Raw genomic sequence first — 19,343 nt, 5'->3', positions numbered from 1 at the left:
ATCGATGCTCAAATTGCCAGGCTCCCGCGTGGACCTGGGCACAGGAGGAGGGGCTCAGCATGTGGGACTGAGCTGAGCAGCGTAATGTAATGATTTAGTTTTCGATTACTGTGATGTTCAAATGTTATACGTATGGCAAAGGACAGGTTGTAAGTTTCTGACCTTTCTTTTTTTACTAGCTTTTGACTAGAATATCAGATGTTCTATGTAATATGAAAGAAAGATCATCAAATTTGCTAGTGTTAAGGTCATTAAAGCTATGTGTGTTACTTGTATTACTGTATCTTACTTGAATACCCCATCTGTGGTTTGCTTTACTGCTGTTTTATTCAATGTACGTTGGTTAATGCAAAAATGCAGTATGAACGTTTTGTTAGTTGCCTGATAGAGTGATAAAGTGACGAATAAGGAAAACCATTAAAAATATATAATTTAGAAACGTTCATCCATGGTAAGGTACACTGGTAATAGCATCTGAAGTAAAAATGAAAATCCGGAGCAGTAGATAAATGCACACACCACACTTTATTGTCTCATACAAATACAACAGAAAGGTGGCACTACACAGAGCGACACGGAATTGTTTGGAGATAAGTGGATCAATGTGTTTCCTCCATGACAAAGACCGTAAAGGATCGTAAAGGTTTGCACACAAACTAATAACGGACAGACAATTGAAGACAATATGCAAGGGTATCTAGCGTGAAGTATAAGTATCATAAACGTCTTGTACATGGCACTTATGAACGTCCATTCAACTTACACACGTACACGCACTGAAGCTGTAAGCCAAAAAAAGTTACTCAAGCAACTGGATAAACATTTTGAAACAGTCAGACGTTTCAGACAGCATCCGCTGTCTTTCATCAGTGACTAAGTATAGGACTGGGAAACCAGATTTTATACCAAAACTCTGAATAGATATGTTAATGAGGTTAATGATGAAGCTATATTCTAAGGTACAGCAAAAAAAAGTATACGCTATTCTGTCACTTTGAGCAAAATAAAAACTGACACACAATGTCAACAAAACACAGCACACTCTGTCTAATGTTTGTCTTCTTCAAGCCTACCTGCGTATCTCATCAGTATTACTTAAGACTTTTCTGGTGTGTAAGGTATTATCCTTTCAGACGGCCCACCACAGTGATGTACATGCCTGCGTTAGTGATGGCATTAACAGTGATGTGGTACTCCTGAAACAGCAATAACATATCTTCAATGGCTCTTTTCTTTAAAAGATACAGACATTATACGAGTAAAACAAATAACAATAGAGTCATACAGTGAACAAATCCTCGAAATATGTTTTGCAAGTTTCCTTGCTTTTCAAACATGGTCAACTTTTAACGTCTTCTGTAATGACCGATACAGATTTAATCTAAACAGATACATGTATCTCTCCTGTGTTTCATTGATATGGCTTTTAGCCAGCAATAATTGATATGCAGATCTAGATGCAGCTTACCTTTGTCTGATCCAGACTGGAGACAGTCATGTTGGTCTGTCTTGTCTCGTACCAAAGACCAGCCTTACTGCCGCCTTCCACCAGACCCAGTGACACCTCGTAGTAAAAATCTGCAAAAAGAAATAAACGTTCATCACAGCATTCTAGAAAACATCAGCTGATAACCGGTTCTAGTCCTAGTCAACCTGACGTGTTTAATCATTTGCAGTATAAACTCTACAAACCATCAAAGTTGATGTAGCTTAAATTACATAGTATACTAGGAGGTGATAACTTGGGCTGCTGTGTACAGATAGGTATATACATCAAAGAATGTTTGGACATTAGAACAAGCAATGTTTAAGTATATGACGTGATATTTCGATATGTTGCTCTATCCCATATGATTGTGTGTAATCAAACTCATTTTTTATGCACTTATTCGTTTGTATGTATGTATGTAGTAGACCTTATGAAAAAGTCGCTGTGCTTTTGTTGTGTCAATAAAGATCTTCAGTATAACGTTGAGAACGTTGTGGCCACATACACGTTGACTACAGTGTTGTATCGGCAAAACGACGTAAATGAAAAATTTGTCACGGCAGTACATCAACAATGTGCAAGTCTGGAAAAAATGAAATAGTGAAATTAATTTTTTGCCAGGGGACATCACTTACCAGCATTAGAAGAGCCGAAAACACCTTCCCAGTTGATCAGCATCTTGCCTTGCTCTTCCCAAGACAACTTCAGTCCACCTGAACAAGGTTAATATTCATTGGAGGTTTTTGTAAAACTAGGTAAAAGGAGTCCATCATACAGCTAGTATTTATTCACACAGTTTGTTCAGGGAAATTCTTAGCGCTATCGACTACTTAAATGTAAGAAATTAAAGGTAACGTTGAAGAGGTGGAATCCGCTGGTAAAACATATCGAACGATTGTCTGTTTGGCCAAACAAACTTGAACATACGCTTCCATATTGAAGTGTGTATGTTTGTTACGGTTGTAGTGTTTGAGGTTGGTACTGCAGATTAAGCTATGATTACGATGTTTGTCATATCAGAAGATTAAATATAGAAATACTGTAGCTGTAGCAGACCATATTCGAGAAACGTCGGTACCTCTTCGGCTCTTGTTGTATTATGTCGTCTCGGCAAACATTGAATTTTATGGCCAGAGTATATCAACATCATTATATATCATTACGATAGGATTTTATGCGATATGATAAACCTACGGTTGACGGAGGGCCTCCCCTGAACGGCGATGTTGACCTCCGTGGAGACAGAGTCACTCTGCATCCCTAGGAAGTTGACAGACCGAACACTGACGATGTAGGTGGCCCCGGGAACGAGCTGCAGGTCCGTCAGGGTTGCCGTATGCTCTCCTGTCCAGGATACCTCATTCCAAGCCGAGATGAAGTCCGGACCCTCAACCATGTACTACAGAAATCATTGAAGATTTATGGTGATTATATAGCAGTTCACATTACCTGTGTTGTGACTCACAAAACAGCACATCATATGTCAATTCTGCAATCCTTAGCCTACCAACTAAAAGTTCCCATTCTCATTTGACTATCTAATAGCATTGCCGATGTCAGTATTACGCGGACTGTATTTACCAAAACGGGTACCAATCTGCTTCGATAAATGAAACGTCATGTGTGAAAGTGGGAAGACAGGGAAAACATGTATTACTCCGGGCAATGATGAAGCTAACTAGAACACTTATCATTGGTCGAATGGTATTTATCTTTAGGTTACGGTTCGCCCCCTGTAAAAGTAAGTATATGAAGGAGAACTTTACCTCGTAGTAAGAGATACCAGACGGGTCCTCAAACCCTCCCCATGCGATGTGCAGTTTGTCCGGGGAGTACTGGTAGTGGTTCCTGGGCGCGTACTGAGTCACGGGCTCGATCACAACCGTCACATAGGCGTGCTCAATACTGGGGGGCACAGAGGTCAGGACGACTCCGTCTGAGCTGGCTGTGGCGGACTGTGGAATAGAGAGGTGGCAAGGTGGTCTTATGGTTGGGTTCTTGACTTAGGAATCTAAATGTTCTGGGTTCGAATCCCAGCAGGCCACAACGATGTGATTTTCAAGGGAAACGCACATTCACATTACACTTATTTCCTCACTCGACACTATCCCACGTAAAATGAGTACCTAGCTTCGGTTAGGGACACCCTCTCAGATAGGACGTTTAAGGAGAAACACTCCTCATGCGCATTAGCTGATCCCACCACACTTATCAAAAAGAGAAAGAGTCCATCCCGGTGAGGGTTGATTATGATGCATCTTACTTGTACAGAGATTAACATCAGATATATGTTTCCATCACTGACCTGTCCGGCGTGGTTGTGACAGCGTACGATGACGTAAACCTTCGCTCCGTGGGCGATGAACCCCGATGAATCAATGCAGGCTGATTTCCCGTCTTCCAGGATGTAGCTGGTGGTGAACCTCATCAGGTTGGCCAGATGAGAGGAGGTACCTGAGTATACAGTCCAGCGCACACATCCGTGAATAGTTTCATCAGGTTGGTAAGTCACCAGATAATAAAGTTATTTGCACACATCCAACAAGTATTTTGCTTTGCCGACATTTCGGTGACCTTCTGTCAGAAAAGCATCCCCAGTCTTTAAAGATAAGGAGGGGGATATAAACGATGAGTCACGTTTGGGACCGCATTTTTCACACCGCAGCAGCGACACCTAGCGTCATTATTTCGCCCCGAGAAAGGTAACAAATGGTCACCGAAACGTCAGGTAGGTACAGACACTTGATTGTGTGCAAATAATTTTGTTATCCAACGCACAGAGTTGGCAAATGTGGTAATGTTGCTTACATAATGTAGCAGCCATTTTGCTAAGAATAGAGGAGCTGATCTGAGCTCTACCAACAGAAGTCATCCAAACATATCATCACGCCATGCTGAATAGAAGATTCATATAATATACTGTCACACATGGTATCAAGGACCACCCAAGCGGGACTAAAGAAAAATGGTAGCTGACTGGGGTAGCTGATTGCATAATCTATATTCAACCATGTTCACCGTCACATAACTTCCAAATGCCACAAGTATGAAGTTCCAGTTATCTACCAATATGGAATTACAGTATTTTCTCATTATGCAAATAAGGCCGTCATTTGCATAACGTTTATCTATAAATGTCCCTTTATATCTCAGTTACATATGTTGCATTTTTTAAACTTTCTTACCATTGAATGGAGTGGGTTTAAAAAAATTTCCCAATTATGCCGTCCAAGTTGACTCTACCGAAATCACAAATGAAGATATTCTATTTTTTCGTGTCCTTAAGCCTAGTCCAAATTGGTAGTAATGTACCTAAAGCCCATTCGCAGTAGTTGATGCCACTTTCGTCATCCATAACGTCAGACCAACGGGCACAGATGACGTCACTGTTCTGGTACTCCAGGTCGACTGAATCCTGCTCAGACCCGTCAAGAACCGTTCCTATGACGGGTGGAGTCAAGTCAACCAGCGCTGGCTCAGAGTAAAGCACTGAAAGGGAAAACAATATACGGATCTGACAAAATGTTTGGGTCGTTTTTTGTATTTGTTTTCGTTGAAGAGGTTCATCAGTCACGTATAATCACAGTTACTAGAATATTCTCCAAACAGTGACTTGATAAAAGGTAGCGAAATACTAACCTCCAAATTTTCGACGTCTAGTCTGTACGTCTTGTATTTGTTTGTATTGACTAATCGTTCAAGAGAAAAGAAACTTTATCAACATTATATGTCATAGAATTTTCAGGAATACGTTGATAAGAGTTGGCATCTTTTCGGTGCCCCACACATCCACGTACGACTGTCCCAAGATTGGCCTCAACTTATTCTCGTAGATACTTATTACGACGAATTTATATATATGACCGAGCTCTTAAAAATGTACTTAATACTTTATTTTCTGGTAATGTGATCACAATTTTCACAATAAACGAATACGATGAAAATGATATTGTTCTGTTTAATATTACAAACTAAAGCCTCACCTGCAGACAACCCTGCAGCATTGGTGGCCACGACAGTGACATGGACATAGGAACCATGTTTTAAGAACAGGTTGCTGTTCTGAGCGCTCTCCTGGACTCCAAGTGGTACGAAGCCTTGTAGCTGGGTTCCACCTTGAAAAACAGTAGACGATTAGATATGGCCAAATAACATACATGTTCTTGCCAACACGCACATTTTGATATCAGGTGCATCCTTGCCATCTTTTCAAGGCCAAAAGCAACGAAGAGGTAGGGAAATCTTACTTTCATGAGCCAAGACGGCAACGGTGCGGCCCCGACTAAAAAAAGATCATTGCATCAAAGCTTGAATAGTTCGATGAAACGCGTATACTACCTCTAGTAGTTCCGATGGCCCAGGAGTAGTCCACAATAGGAGACTCAGGATCCACCATGCTCCACTTGGCCGACACCGACCCCCAGTCTGACAGGGTCTGGGCAGTCAGGTCGATGTAACCTTCATAGGCGGCCGTGGGGTTGAAGGTGGTGGTCGTGTAGGTCACTGGTTCCACCTGAAGTTGAGAAAACCAGATGGTTACAAAATATTCTTCACCATGTGTCCTAAAACAACGCGATGTTTTAGAAAAAAAGTCAAACTGCTAATGAAAACCACTCGGGACCGATAAAATCTGGACGTGTGGACGTGTGATCGCTACATCGAAGATTCTTTACGCTTCTGTCGGCAATCTTTAAGGGACCATATGTGGGGAAGGTCACTTGTAGCATCATAAATGGGAGGGGGGGGGGCACTTGTAATTGTATGCTTGAGTAGCCTCATAGATACCTGCAGTGTATGATCTTGATCTTCATCGGGTAATGGGCAACACCCCTTTGTTGGAGTAAAGCGCCCAGAGGCTACCAACTTCAACTCGCTGAAGATTTTGTAGCCTATATACCGACTAGACTATAAGGTTTTGGTACCATCGCACACCGGGGCATGCCCCTACTCTTTTTCGAAAGATGTGGTGGGTTCTTTTACGTGCGGGTGGTGTGGCTCTCCCCAAACACGGGACCTCCATTTAACGTCCTATCCGAGAGACGTCCCTAACCCTACATGAGTTAGGTACTCATTTATGCCTGAGTGAAGTGAGGAAAGTCGTGTTAAGTGCAGAACGTCGGGGCGCATGTCCAGACATGTCGGGGGGCCCGGGATCGAACTACGGTCCCCTTGTTTGACAGTCGAATGTTCTATCCATTACGCCACACGGCGCCACATCATCTGAGTATGAATAGATAACACAAAACATTCGGTGAACCAAGGTTACCTACCTTAAAGTTATCCAAAGAAATCCCTGCCTTCGTCCCGACAGACTGGACGGTGAGAGTTGAGCCAGTGCCGTCAGCAGTGAAGTAGAAGATCTGTTTTTGCCAAGTGTCCCACTGCTCTGTAGAGGTGGTGTCGGCGGTTGACACCTGTCTGTTCCGCAGTTTGAAGACCCGATGAAGACCTGGAGCTGTCAGCAGACCCTCTTGGGTCAGACGGGGAACATCCGTGGTGGCGTCATGGTTAACAAAAAAGGAGATCCTGTATTCTTGATCTGTTGGCAAAAAAAAATCATAATCCCATCATTACCTAAATGTAACTATATCTATATACGCAGCATTACCTAGATAAATGTAACCAATTGTAGGAATGTACACGAATCTGAGCATATAGAGATACGGTACCGATGTATGTAGAATATCTACACTGATACCCTCTACTGTGAATGTGTATTGATACTACCAGCTTGGCAAATCAGTGTTCAACTTACTGTACTGTGCATGTTATTGGGCATGTTAATTTTAAAGAATCATCATTTGGACATGCCGATTGGTTCATTTTCTTTTATAACCAACCATCCCGTCAACCAACCAACCAACCAACCAACCAACCAACCAACCAACCAACCAACCAACCAACCAACCAACCAGCCAACCAACCAACCAACAGACAAACAAACAAGCAAATAAATAAAGAAAGAAAGAAACAAACAAACCAAACAACCAATTAGCATGCATGTTATGATTTACCTGCCACAGTGGTGAAGGTCTGAGACATGCTTCCATGAAGAAGGAGATGAAAACGTCCATGCTTCGTCTGGAAGTCATCAGTGGGTAGGGAGGAGATCTGCTGTACCACAGAGTCACCTTCCAGTACCCAACCTTTAGGAACCAGAAGAGTGTAAACCGGCGTCATGGCCACATCGTAGGATCAAGCTACATGTACATGTATATGCAAATTGTTATGCAAACATTATCCCCTCGACTATAAATGTAAATAGAGTTCCACGACCTCATACCTTCCCCGAGTAATATCAAAATTACCGACTGATGCAGGTATCATATTCCCACCATTTACCAATATGGCGTTATATACCAATTTCTCATCGATCATTCAAATTAGGTCTTCATTTGCCGAAATGATATTTATCGATAGTCCCCTCTTTTCCAGTGGCATATGCCACATGTTTGAATGTCGATGACATCCAGGTATCAAATACGATATAAAACAGTTACTCAAGCAACTTGATAGATTTTTAAAAACACAGTGTTTATACACATTAGCTCTTGTTTAGTATGATTAGCATGTCACTATGTCAATCATCAAATTCACTTACGCTATCTTGAAATACCAAACATAATTTTAAAACATTCGCATCATTGAGGTTCTCACAGGATGTCATCTTTATAATCAAATCAACATGGCCTTATTATATAGTACATAATGTTCTCATCAATTTTTCAAATGAGTCATTTGCATAATTGATTTTTATCGATATTCCTCTCTTTCTCAGTGATAAATGGCACATGTCTGAAATTGCTCTCATGTACAGCAATGAATTTTACAAATTTCGTCAATTATGCAAATAAGCTACTGTTTGGCATAATTAGCATCTTACTATGTCAATCATTAGATTCACTTTTAGAATTAGCTATCTCCATAATCTCTTAGAATCATTTTTCTATCTTATCTTCTATGAGTCCTTATGTTAAACTGTCAATGCCAACACGAACCCTCTCCACCAGCTACTGTGTCTTCAAATGATGGGTTCTGGAGCAGGTTTTCCCCGATCTGTAGGTTGGCCTCTGGTATGGGCGGGGAGGTGTCCACAAGGAACCCATCAGACACTGCAACTGGTGACTGGTGCCCAGCAGCGTCCTGACCCTTCACTTTGTTGTAGTAACGTTGTCCTGATACAAAAGAAAATGTTAGTACCTTCAGACATAGGCGGTAGGCCTTGAATTGTCGTTGAATCGCCCGTACTAAACTGCCTGGGCTGGTGCTTAGGCGTGACCCGAAATGACACTGAGATGCATCACCTAGCCACATATGCATGCCAGAAACGGTAAACCCACTAAAAATTAATCAAAAAGATTTTCATCCCGTTTCTCACCATTGGTCAAGCTGCTTCCTAGTGTAACAGTTCCCTCTTGCATCAGTCCAGTGTCTGTCCAGCCCATGATGTTGCACTCCGATTGGCCGTTGGTTTCTCCGATGCACCAGAAATGTTTGTCTATGCCTGAGTCCAGGTCGTTGAACCCATGCCAAGATGCTGCCACATTAGTAGGGTTTGACGTGTACGCAATGTCTCTGACATCTGAAATGTATATATTGAAATAAGCCTTTTGTCCTGTGTTCGATCCTCTCTGGAAATGACAATGCTTCAGCCAATCAGATACTTCCCTTCTTGCTGTTGGGAGGTGGACGTGGATTTACAAGCCAATCACGTCTCGTCTTGACGTAGGCGATGACGTGATTGGCTAGTGACGTCTGGCCGGAGGTAAAACAGTTATTATGACCTATAGTGGGCCTGTACGAAAGGGCCGGCGTCTAGTACGTACAGGGCATAAGAAGATGTCATATTCGTGATCATACCCCTGGTAGGACTAGCAACACGAGTGTGCCAGGCACTTTTGAAAAGAAGGACGTGTTTTGTACCTTGACCATCAAACACCACTCCTGGTGTCGGCGCTACAGTGTCTACCATGACACCATCGCTGTGGAAGGTGCTGTGGAGTCCGGCATAGTTGTACGCCCGTACGGACGTGTAGTACGTCTTTCCTGACTGTAGAGACAGACCCGTGAAGGTGTGGGACGTGGCGGTTCCTGCGACCACATTGTCGGCGAACCTCGTCACGTCTTCCCCTGTAGGTTGGTTTGAAGAGGAATGAGGGTATTCCAATATGACGGGGACGCTTTGAAATTAAGGATTCTATCTGAATCTTCATTAAATTAGTCAGATATATTTCCACTCTCTTACCTCCAGGATATGTGCCCAGGGCCAACTCAAAGCGCTCCATATGATAGTCGTTGCCACCATTGATAGCATCGAGAAACACATATTCCCAGCTGGCGCCCAGGCTGGTCGTCTGGGCCATGTACTCCTCGTCATGTCCTTCATCCGTGGAAGTCAGGTCTTTGATCTGCAGCAGAACCAAACGTAAGTCAGCAAAGGGCTACAAGCAATTGGACGTCTTCCACATTTTGTCACAATTAATACGTATCCTTACGTGATAAAGCTACATTGTAAGCTCCTAGATAAGTGTTAGGTATGATTTGTTGATAAACTGACCTTTCTTGAACTTGACCTCTTCGGTGGAGTTTGATCAGCTCTCACATCGTTGGACTGAAACTCTCTGTAGATGTTGTCTGTGTACCAGGCCCTCACATAGAACACATAGCTCACACCAACCTCCAGTGAAGCTAAGGAAACAAGAATAGTTTTAAAAAAGTGACGCAAACTACACAATGGTGTTAAATTTGTATTAAAGCTCTTGCACATAGCAGAAGAAATTCTGTCAGCAACGACTGATTAAAGACATGTCGCATCCTTAAATCACGGAAAAAAAAAATCAATTTATGAAAACTCACTTCCAACTGGAAGGGTCAGAACAGCACTGGTCTCTAGACCTACGTCGTACCAGACACGGTCATAGACAAGATCAAACAACCCTGAACCGACAGTTTGTCCCTGTAGCATGATATGGTAAAAAAATTATGCATGGAGAAATACCACTTTGGCAAGGGCTGGATAAATGATAAAAAAAGGTTAAAACTGAAGTTCCTGTGTACGGTCATAGAAAACAGAAGATGAAACAGAAGAATTGCATCTAGATGAAAAATTCTGGTACACTGAACCACAGTCATGTGTTTTTAAAAACCCTGACTGTCTCCTAAAAAAACAAGATGGCTGTACTTACACTAATGCCAGCACTCCACTCGTATCTGTAAGGTCTCCCAGCAGACCCTATTGTAGCCTCCCTCCAGTTGGCCGCCAGTGCGCATGTGGAGTAGGTGTAGGCGGCGTCAGACGTGTCCCCATTGGTCAGGAGACTGTAGTCGGTTTTGTCATAAACGTCGATTCTGGAGTAGCTGGAATCGGCTGAAACAAAATAAAAAAGTCATTTAATCATTAATATACATGCGGACTCATTCAGTTCAGCTCTGTGAGGTGACACAAATAATCCATTACGAGAAACAAACGAATTTTACGGAATACATGCGATCCATTACGCGTAATACATACTATCCTCACTATTTGTTGGGTCACATGACATGACCGCCAAATTCAAGATGGCTGACTCGGGATAACCAGTTCTTCGTACAATATCTTGGCTTTTAAGAGCTTAATAATGGCGTATCCCATCCGGCTAAACTCTAAAAATCTCGAACTGCACTAAATTAAGACTGATGTAGGCTTAGACCAACTAGGAGGACCAGACAAAGCTAGATTCGGTGCTAGTGCGATGGCCAATAAATTAGTAAGGATCGTATGTATTCCGCGTAATGGATAGTATGTATTCCGGAAAACTCGTATGTTCCTCGTAATGGATCGTATGTATTCCGAAAAACTGGTATGAATTCCGTAAAATTCGTATGAAGTCTTTGGCACCCCTGCATAATGACTTAGTTAATGTCCAAGAATCAGCCCCATACAGTAAAATCGATGCAACACAAGTTTAAAAGACTTTAAACTTCGTTGACCTTGCTATTTGAGATTTTCATACTTTTCTTAGGGCATTGGAGGCCCCCATGCTTGCCCAGTTCTACATTTTACATCATGCATAGTATTAGCCTCATAAATGTCCAATAGAAATAGAAAAACATCGTCAACAGAATTGCTTTGTACACTCACAGCTATCCAGTTGTGTGCAGGTATTGCCGCTTGGCCGGGCACAGTTCTGGTTGAAGGGTGCACAGATACAATGTCCGTAGCAAGAGTGAGCGTCGCACCGACGGACTAGCGTCAAACTGCCGGTGGAACCAGAGGCAGGAACCGCCTGGAACGCTGAGTGAGCCGCGGTACTTGCCAAACCCGCCTGTGAGGAAAGATACACTACCTTTAATCTACATTGAAACAAGTAGATTGATACAACCGCGTTGGATGTTTGTGTTAAAATTTACTTACATATACACAGCTTTTTAATATCTAAAAAAGTATTTTACCCCGTTAATGGCCCATAGAGAGATGTACAGCGTGCTGTAGTCTGACACTGAACTTGACAGCTGCACTGTCCCTGTGTAGACGTAACCTTCGTCGTTCTCCGGGTCACCAACCTGGTTGCCATGGGCCAAAACTTGAGGTTCACCATTCTGGGGTGGGAGGGAGAATTGCAAACAGACCAATGTAAGCTCCGGGATGGTTTGAAAAGTAATAATTTCGTCTAAACTGACGGATACCGCCCTTCCAATAAGCCAGTTCACTGATTAAACTGCGCATGTGTAATGAGATGCATTGTGGGTCATATGTCAAAGTTCAAAGCCCGAGAGACAAAAACATAGCTCGATTGGACATGGTATCAAGTACGGTCAAGACAAGACAAGTTAGACATCCACTATACATCCCGCTGTGCATGCACAGTTGAATCAATGATTCGGCTTATACAACATGATGTTCTTCAACGCAGATACCGTAGCTGTCGTTGATGCATGTTTGACTTACCAGAGTCTTATCCCTTCCGTAGAAACCACTCCCGACTGCCACCATAAGTCTGTCTATCCCAGAGTGGTAGTCACTAAAGCCGAGCCAAGCCAGCTTCAGGGTCGGGGTTCCGCTATTGTCGTACGTCATCCAGCTGTCCCTGTGTCTGGTCAGCCTGGCCGCGTGGTCAGTACTGACCGCAAAGTGCCCGGTCAACGGCTTCGACGAGTCGATCTGTTTATACACGAATCACAAGATGGGTCAAGCGTGTTCAATAGCTTTCATCAGGGAAAGTTTTTAGATGTTAGAAGCTGCTTGTGCCCAATAACCTGATTGCTAGTTCTACGAAACAACTGACGACTTCCACACACCTTAAAGGGTACATTTTGTTGCATTATTCTTACCAATAGAGAGCCAGTCTGTTGTTCAGTGCAGAGCCTTGCGTTGTTACATCCGATCACCTTCGCAACGTAGTTGTTCCCATCATCCAGTGTGAGCTCGGTAAACGTGTACTCATACACAGTACCGTTAAGCTGAAGACGAAAAAAATGTAACAATTTAATAAAGGTACTACTACTTTTCCCTTGACGATACCATGTACAGTACCTGAATTCGCGCCTCGAAAGTGACATATTTGCACAGTGATCCCAAGAGTGACAAAGATAAGACAAATACTAATAAGAGGTGAAATATTCTAACTGTATTATTTCTATTACTAATACCTACTACTGGTACTACTACTAACTACTTACCATCATTGCTACTGCTACTACTATTACTACTACTACTACCTCTACTACTACTACTGCTACCGCTACTACTACTGCTACTAACACTACTACTTCTACTACTACTACTTCTACTTCTACTCCTCCTCCTCCTACTACTACTACTACTACTACTACGTTTACTTCTACTTCTATTGCTACCACTACTACTACTACTACTAACTACTTCTACGTATACTACTGCTTCCACCACCACTACTACTACTACTACTATTAGTCTAATTCGAAGTGTAATGATTGAGACGAAGCGTAACAATAGATAATGATGCAATGCGGATAAACTTTACGTTTATAGCCAAGCAAACCATGGCACCCCTACTTTGTGTGTGTTGCGTTTTTAGGTTTGACATCTAACGTTTTAACGTATGAAGTTCTCTTATATACGGGACCGGTTTCTTTTTGTCCCCATCCGAAAGGACGAATGCAACCCGAACCCTTGCATTGTTTGGACACCCGGTTGTGATGTTTCGCACACCTTTATGTTGGCGACCTCCGCCCCGTGATGGTTGGACAGCGAGACGTGCTGATCCACCACCAGACTCTCGCTGTCGTCAAACTTCCATCTTATCTTCACAGCAGACCGCCATGTTTGTGTTCCACTCACGAGAGAACCGTGGGTGTGGTCGAAGTGTACAGCTGTCGTCACTGTCGGTGCAGATGTGTCAATCCGGAACCCTGAAAGTATCACAAAAAAGATACCTTTTTTTAGTGTTATCATTCCTTTAAGTATGTTACTAAAATTAGGCATTTTTCTTCGAAGATGTATCAGAAAACGACTGTTGTCTCCAATATGCACGTATACAAAAGGAGTCGGGTGGTCACGTTCGGTCTGTTAAGGAATTGGGTATCGTGATATGATAGGCACTCAAGATATTTTACGGTTCAGAAAGCATGCAACTGTGTCATCAATAGTTTATCTTCTTTACCGTTGGAAGTAGTTTCCACAGACATCCCGACGTGGTTGTAGGCAGTCACAGTAATGAAGATCATGGTGTTGACAGGGAGGGAGAGTCCTGTCCTAACAGCTACATTTGTCAGATGGAGCTGTAGAGCAAAACAAAACATACACGTAGAACATTATGACACCTACTTGTAGAGCAACAGGACACATACATGCTGAGCAACACGATACCAACTTCCAAATACAACAATCATTGAATGTAAATCAGTGACATGCAGGGGACATACTAACCTGTGTCACACCCAAAATGTCACTTCCACCCGGTGTAGTACCAGCACGCCACTCATAGTGGGACAACCCAGAGTGAGGGTCGTTGAACCCGTACCAGTGGGCAGCCAAACTGCTCCTGTAGTAGTAGAATAATGAATTATAATCCGATGATACAGATATCTTACAGCTTATGTAAAGATAGACTTTAAATAGATGTTGAAAGTAACGTTACGTGTATGTAATGTTATCTTACCATGTTACGTTACATGTAAGTTTGCATTCAGTTTTTGATGTTGAAAAGACGGTAATCCGATGATGCAGAGAGCAACATACGTTAAGATAGACGATGCTGGAAGCACTTGTATATACATGTAAATTGCATGTTATAGACTATGAACTTACGTGGACGCCTGGTACGAGGACTCTTCTCCCTGAGCCCCATCCAGGACTCTCCCGGCAACAGGCGGGGAGTCGTCGGGCATCACTCCGTCAGACGACACCGTGGTGCAGAGGTCGGCAGTGTTGCACGCAGTCACCGTCACGTAGTACGTCTCTCCAGGGGTCAACTGAAGAGCGTCCACACTTGCAGCTGTTGAGAACAAGAAGCATTTTAATCATTTATAAGAAATGGATTCGCCCCGGGAGCGTCACAAAAAAGCTTACACTTGCAGCCATGCTAGATTGGTGTGCAGTAGCAGTGATTAAATTTACCTTCAAGAATCCCGACGTTTTGTGGGGAAAGAATGTCGCTACATCCAGCACACACCCCAACACTCCACGTGTAGCTCACGATGGCAGAATGGGGGTCGTAGAAACCGTCCCAGTGGGCGTGGATAGCGGTGACGCCATCTTGATAGTCTATGTCGTTCACGGCACCACTTGTAGGTCCGTCGTACACATTCCCAGCTTCAGGCGGAGACGTCTCAACAACCACGGCCCAGGAAGTCGCCATAGTCATCAGCCCGGCTCCGTTATAGGCCTGTAGGTCGTCAAATGAATGGTTTGGGGTGATATTGAACTTTAGCTACCTGCTACGAGCTATTCTCTGTACCTACTATTAATCAGAGACGGGGGCGGTTCTAACTTCGAACCACCTCACGTATCCTGAGCAATCGGGTACTGAGATATATTAAAGATGACTGGTTGAAATTTTGGTGAGTCTCATTTCTTGTGTTGGAATCAATCTAATTCCTTCGTCATGATAACAATGGTTACATGACTGTACAGGTTAATATTCATATGTACCTTGACGGAAACGTAATATTCGTGCCCTTCGTGAAGCTGAAGAGGACTGTTCTGATCCGTCTCAGCCTCCGTCTCCGCCACCCTAGTGAAGGGGTAGATGTCGGCGTGACCAGCCCTGGAGCCGACCGCCCACTCAAAGAACGACACTCCACTTTCGGTGTCGTAGAACACACCCTCCCAGCTGTAATGGCAAGAGATCATGGCGTTAACATTCATTCAATGGGATATAATCAATGACATGGTATATATTGATATAGGTATAAGTAGTATTCTATCCCTCCCTCCCTCCCTCCCTCCCTCCCTCCCTCCCTCCCTCCCTCCCTCCCTCCCTCCCTCCCTCCCTCCCTCCCTCCCTCCCTCCCTCCCTCACTCACTCACTCACTCACTCACTCACTCACTCACTCACTCATCTCCGCAGCGCTCTTCAGGCTTTTACTGAGGCGGGCCGTCAATTGTATTCTATATATAAGTACATATATATATATCGATTCAACTATATTTGAAGACTCGGTCGCATTTGCCGTAGGCTGTCGTACATTTTTGTATCGAGCATTTTTCAAGCAGAATATGACAGAAGCAACCGGCTTAAGGGCAACATATTCCGTAACATAACAGCTGAATTTAGTACGACATATCTACCACTGTTTCAAGAATACCTATCATATATCGATCATACGACGAATCTGACTGGGTCCGTACCTCGCTGACACCGATGCCGAACTGAAGTGAAAACTGCCCCCGACATTGATGTGAGTGTCTGACTTCTGTGGCGGTGTGGTGTCAACGGTCACTCTCTGGGAACCTTTGGTTGTCGACAGTCCAACAAAGTCCACAGCTGAAAAGAGAAAATTTTGAAAATATTTAACAGAAAGCCACGAATATCTGTAAAAAAAACCCTGTAAAGTCAAGAATTGTCAAATTGTAATCCTGTTATGAAACTGTAGCAGTGATAGCATATTTTATTTGATTTGGAATATTTGAATAGTTTCGAAAAATGCTATTTGTTCCCAAACTAGCAAGATTGTCGGATTTTCTTGCATTTTTGGTGTCGTAATTTTCTACTTTCCCCTACCTTTGACAGTTGCGCAGTACGACCACCCATGTTGAAGCATAACTCCGTGCAGTAGAACGTGGTCTGTCACTCCTACGTCTGTCCAGGCTTGGACGTCATTTCCTCCAGCGATTGTACCTAGTTAGATAGGGTGCAGTTTTCCATGTTAGAGACTGGTTGTGAATGGGAGAGGGCACAGCGCTAGCAGCATATAAAAGAAAAGGGAGAACAGTAACACTAACAGCCCATCCATGTACATGTAGCTACTGACATTCGGTGATCTTAATGATTCAGAATAGGAACATGTATGTCTTTTCTAAAGAGCTTAGCGTGCGTCTGACTGCTCTCGTTGGTTATCCGGTGGTTATAGGTATCAATCAAGCTTCATGATCATTGCAAAATACCTTGGGTTGGCTTATCATCCCTTTATTACTCACCGATGGCGTACTCGTAGTGTTCAATTCCTGAGTGGTGCATAGAGACGTCATGTTCCTCAACATCAACGAACCCATTCCACTGTACATAGAGCTCTGTACTCGACACCTACCAAACAAAACAACTAGTCAATAAACACATAGTTTGATCATACCTTCTTGAAAAATAATCAAATACCTGTAATATTGCAGCATTATTTGAACAATTTCTCTGTACATGTACAGATATACTGCAAGGCCAAAGGGTGATGAAGTACCTGGTAATTGGATTTGTCATTGGAGCCAATCCAAACGTCGGCAGCATCAGCGTTGGGCGGAGTCACATCAACCGTCACACCGCTGCTACACACGGCCGTCTCTGGAAGCGTCTCCACCCACCTCTCGTACCTTATGGACGTCTCGTCAGCGTGGATGCAAATGATGTACCGCTTGTTGTGTTCCAGGCTCAGGTCATTCACGTTGATAAATTCCTGTTGGAGAAAATAACATCATCAGCTACGGCGCTGGGAAGATAATAAATAGCACACGTCTTTCTTAGATAAATAGTGACATAAGTAATCATTAGCAAAATAGTGGATCAGGCCCGATAGCTATTGATGAAGTTACACGCTACGTGAAAGATGATTCGAAAATCAATACATTTTAATGGCGCATATTCATATATTGTACCTGGGTAACACACTGTTACGCATCATCTTTACAATGGATCATGAACCGTAGTGAGGGGGATAAAACTTAGTCACGTTTGAGATCGTATTCTATTCACTCCAGCAACAGCTAGCAGTGAAAAGTATTGCCCTTTGGAAGGAAGAAGAAGGACTACCAAAGCGTTTGCTAGGTACATCTCTTGGCTGTGCACTAAAGAACAGTACCTTTGCATCAGCTTGATTACTTACACTTGTAGTTTGTCCACAATCTATCATATCCTGGTGGTCACAGGGGTTGGGAACGCTGAGGTGGTGTCCGGCCATGGCGGATAGACTTGACCCTGACTTGTCCTCAAGGACGGCCCACTCGTACTTCCGGTGACGTAACGTCGGCCAAACGGCAGACAGCATCGTTGTCTCATTCGTGTAGTCGATGTCGTACTCTGTCCAGTCTGCATTCAACTCCAGTGTGATGTTAGCTGTAAAACAATTAATGTATGGCTGTAATATTGATTTTATAAGTTTAAGTTATAAGTTTCGAAGTTCTAAATTTCCCGTTAAGTTCTTCCTTGGACTATTTTGCTCTAATGTTGCGAGGCAACTTTTCTGTTGATATATGGTTGGTTCCATTCATTCATTCATTCATTCAAACAAACAAACAAACAAACAAACAAACAAACATCAATAGATACCTGCCTTGAATGTGTAAATAATTACTAGTTAGAAGTGAGCCAAAGTTCAGAATCGCTTGTTGAATTGTCTACTGCTCACAAAAAAATGCATCTTTTAATACGATCCACTGATAATTTGTCGAGTAATTACATTTTTGTACCCTTTGGAATTTCCGAGAGTTTTCCGAATATCTTTCAAACCAAAACCACCACCATACTACATGCTCTGCCCTGTGGCTTCGCCAAAAAAGCACTTCTTGAAGACCAGCAGGTACTCACGGCGAGTGTCTATGACTGTTGAGTAGTTCAGGCCTCTGTGTGTGCTGGTTGTTTCACACTGGACGATCTCCGTGGATACAGATGCAGACAGACCCGTGTGTGCGTGTCCTCTCACAACCAGACTCAGACACTTGGTCAGATCTCGGGGAAGTCCGTCGACGGAGAATGAAATCTGTGGAGAAATTTTAATAACAAAAGATGGTAGTCAGAAATGGCAAAGATCACCCCCTTACCCTTACACATGCTTTCTAGACACTAAAAGTCCACCACACAAAATAACAGTATTGAGGATGAATGGCGCAAGGTTGCATTTTTCAGATTGAGAATAAAAGAAACACACTTTAAGTCAATTAGTCAGACAAGCAGAAAGCAATACTTCACTCCCTTGGGGAGAAATAATAGATATTAGCTTCGGCATCATTAGCATCAACTTGTCTTATTTTTGTTTCATATTGGACTATCTGGAATTGTCTTCACTTTACTTGCATATCAATTGATAGTTTGTGCTTGAAAAACTACAGAGCTTACTTTGTATCATTGACGAAAGGTAGTGTTACTTGGCGTATCTTAATGCCTGGATGCCTAACATCCATCAACGCACTAGACCTTTGATTCCACAATTGCGTGGCCCAAGGCTATAGACACAGAGACGGGCACTACCG

General features: G+C 43.0%; 2 protein-coding genes across 2 annotated transcripts; both read right to left on the bottom strand.

Moving 5' to 3' along the window:
- Window positions 1–506: 506 nt before the first annotated feature.
- LOC136432643 (uncharacterized) lies at window positions 507–3,971 on the bottom strand. Its single transcript, XM_066424069.1, has 6 exons — window positions 3,795–3,971; window positions 3,256–3,444; window positions 2,684–2,888; window positions 2,125–2,202; window positions 1,469–1,578; window positions 507–1,196 (listed from the first exon to the last, which is right to left on the bottom strand). The coding sequence occupies exons 1-6, from the start codon at window positions 3,915–3,917 to the stop codon at window positions 1,122–1,124; spliced, it is 780 nt and encodes a 259-aa protein (XP_066280166.1). The 5' UTR covers window positions 3,918–3,971; the 3' UTR covers window positions 507–1,121.
- A 781-nt stretch (window positions 3,972–4,752) lies between these two features.
- Window positions 4,753–19,274, bottom strand: LOC136434178 (uncharacterized). Its single transcript, XM_066426944.1, has 29 exons — window positions 19,269–19,274; window positions 18,682–18,853; window positions 17,981–18,210; window positions 17,342–17,554; window positions 17,088–17,193; window positions 16,672–16,788; window positions 16,299–16,434; window positions 15,600–15,780; window positions 15,066–15,333; window positions 14,757–14,943; window positions 14,376–14,490; window positions 14,110–14,227; window positions 13,659–13,858; window positions 12,800–12,928; window positions 12,417–12,629; window positions 11,921–12,067; window positions 11,610–11,793; window positions 10,675–10,856; window positions 10,346–10,445; window positions 10,047–10,177; window positions 9,735–9,897; window positions 9,413–9,619; window positions 8,868–9,071; window positions 8,488–8,664; window positions 7,504–7,635; window positions 6,760–7,028; window positions 5,828–6,002; window positions 5,473–5,604; window positions 4,753–4,978 (listed from the first exon to the last, which is right to left on the bottom strand). The coding sequence occupies exons 1-29, from the start codon at window positions 19,272–19,274 to the stop codon at window positions 4,755–4,757; spliced, it is 4,818 nt and encodes a 1,605-aa protein (XP_066283041.1). The 3' UTR covers window positions 4,753–4,754.
- Window positions 19,275–19,343: the final 69 nt, after the last annotated feature.

Source organism: Branchiostoma lanceolatum, chromosome 4, assembly GCF_035083965.1.
Source record: "Branchiostoma lanceolatum isolate klBraLanc5 chromosome 4, klBraLanc5.hap2, whole genome shotgun sequence".
NCBI lineage: Eukaryota > Metazoa > Chordata > Leptocardii > Amphioxiformes > Branchiostomatidae > Branchiostoma > Branchiostoma lanceolatum.
Note: the sequence above shows the minus strand (reverse complement) of the source record. Positions and strands in the feature narration are given on the sequence as shown.